This window comes from Gopherus evgoodei, chromosome 7, assembly GCF_007399415.2.
Source record: "Gopherus evgoodei ecotype Sinaloan lineage chromosome 7, rGopEvg1_v1.p, whole genome shotgun sequence".
NCBI lineage: Eukaryota > Metazoa > Chordata > Testudines > Testudinidae > Gopherus > Gopherus evgoodei.
The window spans coordinates 4,019,092-4,031,926 of NC_044328.1; the positions used below are offsets into that span (position 1 = coordinate 4,019,092).

Sequence of the window (12,835 nt, forward strand, 5' to 3'; positions counted from 1 at the left end):
CTAGCAAAGCACAACAGTCCTGGGTTTGGTCAAAGTTGGCAATAGCCAGCAGCACTCAGCTCAGAACAGATGACGAGAATGGAAGGAATCCCTGGCATGACACTCAAGCAAACTTTTGGGCCCATCTCTGTAATGACTGATGGGTTCCCACAGAACCACTGTCCAATCTCCACTGGCTGGGGAGCTGTTCCTTCAAACACGGGAGAGTTGAAAGTGATTGTGTACAAATTAAAAAAGAGAAAGGAAAAATCCCAGGGTTTACAAAAAAGGCAAAAGGAATTAAGTGAAAAAAGTGCAGTAGTACAAGTGCTGTTACTGCAGTGCCTTACAAGAAGTTTTGAAGAAAGACAGAAATATGATATGCAGCAATTTTTCACAAAGTGAAAGTTGATATTTGAATACTGCCTGTTTTATGTGCAGACACATTTAATTAAAAACAATTCTAGCTTTATTTTCTATCGAAGCTATTATATTAAATAAAAAAGCGAATATCAAAGTGGCTATTTAATCTGAAAAAATCAGCAGTTTCAATGGGCTTTGAACTGCAATACAAACGAGACTGGCTGCCCAAGCCCTCACCTATCTATCATTCCTCAGAAATGTACAAGACAGTAGCCTCCTCTTCACATAGTAAGAAAATATATACACATTACAGTAAATAAAAACCAATATGTTCGGCACTTTTTTTAAACTTTACACAATGTGAGAAAAATATAAACACTAATAAAATTATGTAGTTATATATTCACAGAACAACAATCTGACACTAAAGAGCATTTATATAGGACAAACTGGAGAGAGAGCACGCAGTCCCCTACTCTACATTACCACTGTAATGTTTAGGCTTAAATAGTTCTGCACCCAAACAAAAAAAAATACCCTTCAGGTAGATTTCTCCAAATCCTGGTGACAGGTTAAAATTTTCTGTCTCTTTGTTTTTAATAGTGCCATCAGCATGAATCTTGTTCTAACATATGCAGACTGTTTCGCCTTGTGAAAGGCACATAGATGCTGTGGCTTTCAACTTTATTAATAAATTCACACAGCAACACTTGAAATGGAGGACAAGAAATAGTCACTTAAAAGCAATTTAGCAGCAAGTATCAAAAGCAAATAAAATCAGGTAAGGATACTTTTCTCCTCCTTATAGGTCACTCCACAATTCTATAGTAGTTTCTTCTACATATTTACATGTGGGAGCTTTTTTTAAAATTGAGTCTTTTTTGCCCATTTTTTCTGGGAAAGAGTTTGGCATATGAATATTATACAAATCAACCATAAGAACACTTGTAAACCAAAGAAAAAAGATGGTGTGTATTCTATGTTGATATCACTAGAATCTCTGGGCTTGCCTACACAACCCAGCAGCCCACACTAGTATGCTATGCTATAACTTCCCCACATAGACCCTGGGAGCGTGAACGAAAAGGTACTCAGTTCGCATTAATGCAGTCCTGTTTAAAAGAAAACTACACTCACACCAACCAGGTACACCTTTTAGTTTGCACCAGCAGCATCCACATGGGGCAGTGCGTTCTGCAGTTCACACTCTGGTAGTCTGAACTGGGGGGCCATGTAGACATAGTGTAAGTCTTAATTAGCTAAAGATTCTTTGTTGATGTTTCTAGCAAATACTTGAACTTATCTATTTAAGCACATATATTTCACAGATAAAGCGGCATGCTAAGCACACTATAAGTAGTGAATGCCAACATTTGCTCACAAAACAAAGGTATTTTGTCCTTAGAATATTACACACACTGCAAAGATTTCAACAAGAGTTCTGAGCACACCTCTAAGGGCAAAATTTAGCACAAATTATTTTGGACAAGTCTAATATGATTTTCACAGCTACTTCCATGCTAGCAAAGTCAAATAGGTTCTCATTTTCCCAAATCTCTGCTGACATCTTTAAATTGATATTTTTAAGTTGATATTTTGGACATTTACAGAAAGGTGCTGAAGTCAGACTACATATATAAACAGGTGAAATTTGTGTTTTGGATACTGAGACAGCAGATACTAACTCTGCAGCAAGATTTCTCCTTGTAATATTCACCTTACATACAACTTAATTTTTTGCACATTGTCACTATATATAAATTAAACAGACCTGCTAAAGCATCAAGGAGGAAAATTAAGTTTAAATTGAAGCTAATACCTCACCGTCATGACCTCTGAAATTCTCCTTTGTTTATTAGTACAGCACAGCCCTGGAGCAAAGAAAAGTTCAACCATCAATCTGCCTCGACAACTATTTACATCACAGCCCCCATCCTTTTAATTGAGGGGCCACCATTCCCTACTTCGCGCACTCAATTCATGGCTGTTCATTTTCTAGCTGTGCAATAACAATACTTATGGATGCATCTGGGCAACAGACCAAAAGAAGAAGTATACCATAGTTTTACGTTGTAGTGGTTATCAAGGGAAGGGAAATGAGAAAATTCTCTCAGCTTTCAATAGGATATAATATTAGTGGCCAATTCAGACAAACATACTGGAGAATTTTTTTTTTTTTAAATGTTGCACATACATACAATAACATTCCTGAAAAATTGTGTATATCTATCATATATCAGAAAGTCAGAAATAAATTGCAGATGTTATGTTTTTTCTAGTTGCCTGCACCAAGCTGAATTTTTGATTCCAGTTGTTGATTTAGTCTGTTCTTTGACCAGGCTAGAGTTTCATTCCTCTAGGAAAGTCTCTCTCAGTTGCAAAAGTTCTTGTTCAATTTCTTTTTGTTGTTTTCTCTGACCTGGTTTATTTTTCACAAATCTGGCTCCCAGAAATCATGCAGCTTCCCCTTAAAAGAAAAAAACACAGGAAAAAATTGAGAAACACACAAATTTTATTTCTGAGAGAGTAATAAAGTGAGTAGATAAGTGAGTTAGCTTGAGCTACCTGTATTGCAACTAAACCTGTAATCCACATAATCATCTTATTTTAAAGAATAACCCTACCAATGAAAAGCAAGTTTCCTAGGCAACAGGCAAACACATTAAAAAATAATTTGAGAATTGCACTGTCAGCAATTTCCACAAACTGATTTATAGAAAGCTTTTTTAGTGCATCACCCTCTAGTTCCTTTCCTTTCATGGCATTTTCTCTCACACATAGGGATTCTTCCATTCATTTTACCAGTGTTACAGTTATGTCAACTTTTCAGCAAGATTGTAAGAGCTATCAATATGCTAACAATGCCAGTGTTTAATTATTCAAGTATTTATTTCAAATAGATGTAAGTGTTTATACATGCTTAAAACTCAGTCCAAGAACCCTCTTCCAGACTACTGGTTTAAACTAAACAAACTTCCCTTTAAGATAATTTTTTATATCCCTGGTTAGTATTAAAAAAGTAAAAACAGGTACTCCAATATCATGGCATCTTACTGAGACACTAACCTAGAGATTGATAGAAATAGCCCCAATCCAACTTGGATATTTGTACATTCCACGCAAGACCACCTGCATATCACTTACAAAGTGAAATCAAAGTAGACTATAGTTTAGTTGGTCACTCAAGCCATTTGTTAAAAACAAGGTTGAAATCCTACTGAAGTCACAGGCAGGATTTCACGCAAGGATTATAGCAGCACAGCTAGTAGATAGTGTACTTTACTACTGACTCATTTACTAATTAGAACTTGCTTTTTAAAATTGCTACATTATATTTTCAAGTAACACAGAAATTAGTGAAATGCACTTAGCAGTAAGAAAAATTGGTTTAATAGTACCTGAGTAGGCCGAGAATTTTGTATCATTTCCAGCCACTTGCCATATATCCTAGCAACTAAGTCTTTGACCTATAAACAAAAATTAATTCATTTAACTATTTAATAGAAATAAAAACAAGTGTGACACTTATAAAGAGAGCATATGAAGATCTCTTTTAAAGCTGCGATACAGCAGGGCTTTGGGGTGATGACATTGGAGCTCTTAATCTAATGCTTGTACTCCATATGCAGATACTATAGTGAGACAATTTTACAAGCAAGATGAACTTATCTCAAATTTAACACATGGATAATATCAGTGCTAAGAGATCAGTGTGAAACCATTTGCCTTAAATGTTGGTGTCTCTCTCTTTTTGGGCTAGCAAGGTGTAAAATGCAAATCTTGCAGTTTGCCACTGGATTGATTGTCTTGGTAAAGTAATTACTCAGGCCAATAAGCAGCAGCACAGACAGCCTCTAAAAGGTGTTCCTCATACATAACGCCATACTTCATGGCTACCAATCTTGAGCAAGCACTTAAACTTCTGCTCTGAAGAGCTTACATTATTTCTTACTCTGCTTGTACAGCACCCAACACATTGGTACCCCACAAGAGCTAAGTCATGACACTACATATAAGCAGAAGTGGTGGGGAGAAGCAGTCAAACAGGAACACAATAACCCCTTCCCACCTCAAGGGTAACCGGAAGCAGCACACAAAAAATATGCATGGTGGTGGGGATTCAGTGTAAACTTGAAAATAGTTGAAGTGGGTCTGCAGTATTAACTTCACCAAATGACACCTCCATAGAATCAAATGTCAATAAAGAGGCTTTTTGAAGGGTAGAATTTTAGTGAAGTCTCTAAGCTGGTGTAAAAAAAGCATAAAAATATAGAGGTTTGACTTAACTGAACAAAAGGCTTTTGAAAGGTAAGGACTGCCATGCCGTCCATCTACTCTGACATGGCTTGCTACTAATGCACATGAAAGTACTCAAGTAACAAACTTGAGAACCTCATAAGTAAAGCACCATAACATATTCTAAAATAGGTGAGCTAAGCGTGTAACTGCATCAACTTGGGTTTTTTGGTGGCCTAATTAATTATTTATGTATGCAAGTTACTTGTTAATTCAAATAAAAGTTATGGATCACTGTGCAAAAGAATCAGATTACTTTCCCAGTCCTCTATTTCTCTGTAAGTGCTGCTTGGACAGTTTCCTTAGTCCCAAAGAGCGCTTCCCCCATCAACAATCAGTGACGCCTCTAGGCCGGAAAAAGCAGCAATAGCCAGAGATCCTTGGCCAGAAAAAAAAAAAAAAAGATAGCTGCAATTTGGCCCAGATCTTGCAGTGACTTACACACATGCTTGATTCTATGCACTGAAGAGTCTTTCTCTGACAGCAAATGAGACCATTTGCAGTGCACAGAGTTAAGCAACATGTGCAAGTCTTGGCAGGATTAGGGCCTACATACACCTCTACCTCGATATAACGCTGTCCTTGGGACACAAAAAAATCTTACCAGGTTATATCGAACTTGATTTGATCCACCAGAGTACACAGCCGCCACCCCCTCCCCCGCCCCATGGAGTGCTGCTTTACCGCATTATATCTGAATTCGTGTTATATCGGGTCACATTATAAGGGGGTAGTGTTGTATATAAAGCCAGCAAGGAACTGTGAAGGAATCATCAGTACTTCTAGAACCTCCCAAACTGGGGCACGGAAATGGAACACATTTCAAAGACACACATATGCTTACCTTAGTTCTATAAAACAGCCTTGCATCTTCCCTAATATCACACTTCACATGTTTTTCTAAGGCACCACAGAGCCTCAGTAAGCACTTCTAAATAAACACAAATTCAAAATTGTTAAAGATTAATTTTGAAGTGATGAACTTAATCTAAATCCTAAACAGAAAAACTGCAAACATAGGAAAAAGCACACGCAGTTTTCGCAGGGCTTTTTAAATTGTTTTTTTTGTTTTTTTTTTTTTTTTTTTTTTTTTTTTTTTATTTGAAGCATTTTCTCCAACACACACATTTGGATGACCCAGCAGCACTACTAATAGAACCATAAGGCCACTGCTATTCGGCACCATTAACACCGCTTAACTCATGATTAAACATTTTTTAAAATAGTATTTCCAGAGTTATATTAATTTAGCAGAATTATGCAGTGGAAAATGAATTCTAACTGGCTAGTTTTTCGAGTCTTCAATGCCCTAGAAGTAATAAGACCAAAGGTGCCACTCAGATCAAATCTTCATGGAAAACACTGAAACTACAACAGTCAAAATATAACTTCAGCAGACAAGTCAGGTAATCAAGGGGCATTTCCCGGAGGAATTAATGGTCTTTTCATGTTTGTGGCAGCTCTCCTAGAAGATGATTAATCTTCTGGCAACATCCTTTTGCTTAAAATGAACTAGGATCCTATTTTATTTGGACAATGAAAGCTGGTTCCCATATCTAACAGAAACTTCACTGGAGAATTCTGTTTCCTTCCTAAACAAGTCTTCAAAAAGCAGAGCTTGACTTTACTCTGTGGAGCCTGGAATTGTGTGCTTGGAGGAGGGAAGCTTGCACCTTGAAGCATGGACCTTTTATTTTTGATTAATAAAAATGGAAAAAACCAAGAAAGGTCTGAATCTCAAGGTAGATTATTTAAATGCAAAACATACTAGTGGGTTATGCACAGGCTTTTCACTTCTAGAAACCTCATATTCCAATCTCTGACTTAAGGTCATCAGAAGTGAAGCAAGCTGACAACATCCTACTCTCCACAGCAATAGTATCCTGACCTTTTTTCTATTCTGTGGACTACTTCATAAGAGATTTCTGTCCTCAATCTCCCAGTGCATTGCTGTCAAAAGGTTTCATTCTGTGGACCACTGCTGATTCACAGTAGAGAACCACTTCTCAGGTACATCCACAAGTATCACAATATCACATCACACAATCCTGCGTAGTTGTTACAGTCTAATCAGGAGAGAGAGAATCCTGAAGATAGCAGCAAGTGCTGCCGGCTTTATACATTGCCTATCCCGCTAACTAGACAGTAGAAAAGTATTCTATCATGCCACAATGCCACTTTTCATTAAAATGTAAATCTGGTGGAGAAGAGATTAGTGGGATTTCTAACTGAAAAACAACATGGGAGGAGGAGAATGTATTATTGAGGTACTTATTTAGAAAAAAAAATTCCAGGAAAAAATATGTAAACAAAAGGTTTATACAATACAAGTCACTAACATCCTCACAATAAAGCTACTATGACTCTTTCTCCACTTTCAGAGGAGATTAAAGCTTTAAACTAAGTTCAAATAGGAGAAGGAGACCAAAGCCCTGAGGTCAGTAGGGAAATGGGATACTGTCAGGAAGCAAGAGCAGGAGAGCGCAAGAGGGGAGGACTCCTGTCTCACACTGAGAAAGCAGGATTATCAGCGAGTTATCTTAAATGTCTATACACAAATGCAAGAAACCTGGGAAACAAGCAGGGAGAACTGGAAGCCCCGGCATAGTCAAGGAACTACGATGTGATTGGAATAACAGACTTGGTGGGATAACTCATATGACTGGACTAGTGTCATGGATGGATATAAACTGTTCAGGAAGGACAGGCAGGGCAGAAAAGGTGGGGGAGTTGCATTGTATGTAAGAGAGCAGTATGACTGCTCAGAGCTCTGGTATGAAACTGCAGAAAAACCTGAGAGTCTCTGAATTAAGTTTAGAAGTGTGAGCAACAAGGGCGATGTGGTGGGAGTCTGCTATAGACCACCAGACCAGGGGGATGAAGTGGACAAGGCTTTCTTCCAACAACTAGCAGAAGTTACTAGAAAGCAGGCCCTGGTTCTCATGGGAGACTTTAATCACCCTGATATCTGCTGGGAGAACAATATAGCGGTGCATAGACAATCCAGGAAGTTTTTGGAAAGTGTAGAGGACAATTTCCTGGTGCAAGTGCTGGAGGAAACAACTAGGGGCGGAGCTCTTCTTGACCTGCTGCTCACAAACCGGGAAGAATTAGTAGGGGAAGCAAAAGTGGATGGGAACCTGGGAGGCAGTGACTATGAGATGGTCAAGTTCAGGATCCTGACACAAGGAAGAAAGGAGAGCAGAATACGGACCCTGGACTTCAGAAAAGCAGACTTTGACTCCCTCAGGGAACTGATGGGCAGGATCCCCTCAGAAAATAACGTGAGGGGCTGTATTTTAAAGAATCCTTATTGAGGTTGCAGGAACAAACCATCCCAATGTGCTGAAAGAATAGTAAACATAACAGGCGACCAGCGTGGCTTAACAGTGAAATCCTTGCTGATCTTAAACACAAAAAAGAAATCTACAAGAAGTGGAAGATTGGACAAATGACCAGGGAAGGAGTATAAAAATATTGCTCAGACAAGCAGGAGTGAATTCAGAAAGGCCAAATCACACTTGGAGTTGCAGCTAGCAAGAGATGTTAAGCATAACAAGAAGGGTTTCTACAGGTATGTTAGCAACTAGAAGAAAGTCAAGGAAAGTGTGGGCCCCTTACTGAATGAGGGAGGCAACCTAGTGACAGAGGATACAGAATAAGCTTAAGTACTCAGTGCTTTTTTTGCCTCTGTCTTCACAAACAAGGTCAGCTCCCAGACTGCTGCACTGGGCAGCACAGTATGGGGAGAAGGTGACCAGCCCTCTATGGAGAAAGAAGTGATTCGGGACTATTTAGAAAAGCTGGACGAGCACAAATCCGTGGGGCCGGATGTGCTGCATCCGAGGGTGCTAAAGGAGTTGGTGGATGTGATTGCAGAGCCGTTGGCCATTATCTCTGAAAACTCCTGGCAATCGGGGGAGGTCCCGGATGACTGGAAAAATGCTAATGTAGTGCCCATCTTTAAAAATGGGAAGGAGGATCCAGGGAACCACAGGCCAGTCAGCCTCACCTCAGTTCCTGGAAAAATCATGGAGCAGGTCCTCAAGAAATCAATTCTGAAGCACTTAGAGGAGAGGAAAGTGATCAAGAACAGTCAGCATGGGTTCACCAAGGGCAAGTCATGCCTGACTAACCTAATCGCCTTCAATGAGGAGACAAATGGCTCTGTGGATGAGGGGAAAGCAGTGGATGTGTTATTTCTTGACTTTAGCAAAGCTTTTGGTACAGTTCCCACAGTATTCTTGTCAGCAAGTTAAAGAAGTATGGCTGGATGATTGGACTATAAGGTGGATAGAAAGCTGGCTGGATTGTCGGGCTCAACGGGTAGTGATCAATGGTTCCATGTCTAGTTGGCAGCTGGTATCAAGCGGAGTGTCCCAAGGGTCGGTCCTGGGGCCGGTTTTGTTCAATATCTTCATTAATGATCTGGAGGACGGCGTGGACTGCACTCTCAGTAAGTTTGCAGATGACACTAAACTGGGAGGAGTGGTAGATACGCTATAGGGTAGGGATAGGATACAGAGGGATACATAGGATCTGGCAAGGAGTTCCACAGGTTGACTGTGTGTTGCATGAAAAAAAATACTTCTGTTTGTTTTAAACCTGCTGCCATTTATTAACTTCATTTGGTGACCTGTAGTTCTTATGTTATGAGGAGGAATGAACAACACTTCCTTATCTACTTTCTGTATATCAGTCATGATTTTATAGACCTCAAATCATATCCCCCCTTAGTCATCTTTTTTCCAAGCTGAAAAGTCCCAGTCTTATTAATCTCTCGTCAGATGACAAACTGTTCCCTATCCCTAATAATTTTTGTTGCCCTTTTCTGTACCTTTTCCAATTCCAATATATCTTTTTTGAGATGGGGCGACCACATCTGCACACAGTACTCAAGATGTGGTCACACCAAGGATTTATATAGAGGTAATATGGTATTTTCTGTCTTATATATAAAGGAAGAAATAAAAGAAATTATAGTAGGGCAAGGGAGTAGGGTAGCTAATTACAACTAAGCTAACGCTATTAACTATGAACTATCTGACGTAAGAGAGAGCACTGCTGATCGCTCCAACTCAAGCCAAAGACGACAGAGAAGAAACTGAGGGACGGTTGGCTGAGCACCACTATGTAACTGCTCAGAACAGTGCAAGATGGCTACGGTGTGTGCACGGGCCAACCGAGCACTGCTACCACAAATCTTCAATGACAAGCACAGGCCATCAAGACACGTAAAGTGGAGCATCCTCAGAGACACGACTCAAAGAAGATTTTGTTTCTATTCTACTTTGGAATGAAAACAAATTTTGAAGCCTTGAAATTTGTTGCAAAGTAGAATTGCCCTCCAGCCAGCTCCACTGTTCTCTTACACAAGAAACGTTTTCCTCTAATATTTAACAGAATTTAAATTGTGACCCTATACAAAAAAAGCACCATCGTAAACAGCCAATCACTTAAACCAGTTACTTACTCTTTGATTAGAATTCACAACGTTGAAACAACTAACTTCACTGACCAGGTGAAGAAGACTGTAGGTCAAGTAGTATGCCTGGAAAGAAGCCAACATAATTAATACTTTTAATATTACAAGTATGAACCTGAATCTTAATCACATTCAGAGTGCAGCCACCCTCCTCTGAAACTACACCACTGAATTTATTTTAGGATCATTTTATTTTACTGCAATAATATCTAGTTTTAAGCCCTCCAGAAAGCCAGATGGCCAGATCATCAAACATGTATATCTGAAAGTTTGCCTAAATAATTTGAAACATTATGGGCAAGAGCACTGGAAAATACAATTTAGGAACAATTTTACATGGGTCCCTACATGACCCGAAAGGTCTTCTGTATTTCCATTTATTATAATTAAAACAAACTGGATGCATAAAATGAGTAGCTATCTTTTTCTCTTATCTTATTCCCTAACAAAACACGTACACCAAGATCCTGAAGGAATGGCTTTCAGACAAAGCCATCCTATGGCAATCTTCAGTCTTCCAATATAGGCAAAGAATAATATCAATGCTGAGTAGTCAATTTCTATATAAACTGTAAGCTCTTTGGGGTGCAAACTGCCTTATTATGTGCTAGGCATTCCATACACAGAACCCCTCAAGCACTTAACTCTAAAATTATGAAAGTCAGCATGTTCCAAATTACAAAATAAATATGTAAGTGGAATGCAAATCACTAGCCCTAAACATATACCTGCTGCTCTAGTTCTGTATGATCAGACTCTATGTTGAGGTCATCCTGCTGCTCCTTTCTTGCTTCTATCTTTCTCTTTAACAAGTTAGAAGGCTTCATCTGCACCAGATACTGATACAAGAGAGACATCTATGTAAAAGCAAACAAACAAATGTTCTAGGAATTAGTAAAGTTTACTGACATTGCACAGCTCAATACAGTATACAACAACAGACCACCACCACCAGTTGGAGATTTTGTCCACTGAAATGATAACATCTAAAACAGCAGGTAATTTTACTCTATTCACAAACTAACAAGTTAATTCTTGTGTGTTGCACCACTCAACCAACACTATGTTAGTAACCAAGGGCTGATTTTTGCATGAGAAGAAATAAGCAGGAGAAATTTGCAAAGGGCAGGGTACTCTTTTTGTCAGGAAAATGGATCTTCAGGAGTTAACATTAAAAAAAAAAATTCACATATTACAGAATAAAGCAATGATAGCTGTGGAATAAGTCAGGGAACTGAAAGCTATATTTAACAGCATACATCACTAGTGATTTACAGAATTTTAGAAATCTAATCTGTCATCTTGCAGAGCTCCTAAACCATAGCAAATATCAGCCTCAGAGAGTCAAGACCACGATGTAAATTAAACACAGTTAATCACTAAATGACAAAATGAAACAAAACCCACACATACACAAATTTTAACAAAAGGTATGTATACAGTACCTGCAGCTCACTGGTAACAGGTAAACTTGTATAGTTTTTGTTAAGAAGCTTTGAAATTATCGTTAGGCTAAGATGTCGTCTTATTTGTCTGAAAGAGAAGTTTGTTTTTTTTAAAAATGAACATCTCAGAGAAGGGCTTTTTACATTGCATATTGGGCAAAATATGATTTCCCTAAAGTATTTTAGCATGTGCTTTTTTGCATACCTAGTGAAGCTCTTCCAGCTTCACTGAATAAGAGTAAAAGCTCCCAAAACAAACAAGTGGGTAAACATCTGTCAGGAGCAGTTTCCCTCTTTCTGCTGCAATCCTTCTCATGCACATGTAGAGGTCATCTCAGAGGCTTGCCTCTACGCCGACAGTGCAGGACACAGGCCCTCTCTCTCCAGGAATGTTATACCAGCTTCTATTTATGGATCCTTGGCTGGTTGAGATATTAAAATAGTGACAGATCTCACTCAATTCAATAAGATACAACCAAATTTGCTCCAATCCCTCAGACAGAGACAAACACCTACAAGTTCCTTATCAAACATTCTTAAAACTACAATATCCACCTGGGGAAGTGAGGAAACAGACTGACAGAGCGAGACAGGTACCTCGAAATCACCTACTACAGGACAGGCCCGACAACGAAAATAACAGAACACCACTGGCCATCATACACAGCCTCCAGCTAAAACCTCTCCAGCGCATCATCAACGATCTACAACCTATCTTGGAAAACGATCCCTCACTTTCACAGACCTTGGGAGACAGGCCAGTCCTCACTTACATGCAGCCCCCCAACCTGAAACAAACACTCACCAGCAATGACACACCACACCACAAAAACACTAACCCAGGAACCAATCCCTGTAGCAAACCTCATTGCCTACTCTGTCCTCATATCTATTCTAGTGACACCATCAGAGGACCCAATCACATCAGCCACACCATCAGACACTCATTCACTTGCAGGTCTACTTATGTTATATATGCCATGTGCCAGCAGTGCCCCTCTGCTAGATACATTGGCCAAACCAGACGGTCCCTACGAAAAAGAATAAATGGACAAATCAAACATCAGGAATGGTAACATACAAAAGCCAGTAGGAGAACACTTCAATCTTCCTGGACATTCTATAACATTTAAAAGTAGTTATACTTGAACAAAAAACTTCAGAAACAGAGTTCAAAGAGAAACAGCAGAACTAAAATTCATTTTCAAATTTAACACCATTAATTTGGGTTTGAATAGGGACTGGGAGTGGTTGGCTCATTACAAAA

The 12,835-nt window shown here is 39.1% G+C and overlaps 1 protein-coding gene across 2 annotated transcripts in view; it reads right to left on the reverse strand.

The window, feature by feature from the left end:
- Positions 1-491: 491 nt before the first annotated feature.
- The window catches only part of SLF2 (SMC5-SMC6 complex localization factor 2), a 55,809-nt gene continuing 43,465 nt past the window's right edge, over positions 492-12,835 (reverse strand). For both annotated transcript variants that reach the window (XM_030569063.1, XM_030569062.1), the window contains 6 exons: positions 11,569-11,656; positions 10,852-10,980; positions 10,112-10,189; positions 5,483-5,569; positions 3,741-3,809; positions 492-2,809 (listed from right to left, as the gene is read on the reverse strand). In XM_030569063.1, coding sequence (XP_030424923.1) covers positions 2,774-2,809; positions 3,741-3,809; positions 5,483-5,569; positions 10,112-10,189; positions 10,852-10,980; positions 11,569-11,656 — 487 coding nt within the window. In that variant the 3' untranslated portion in view covers positions 492-2,773. The remainder of the gene's footprint in view (positions 2,810-3,740; positions 3,810-5,482; positions 5,570-10,111; positions 10,190-10,851; positions 10,981-11,568; positions 11,657-12,835) is intronic.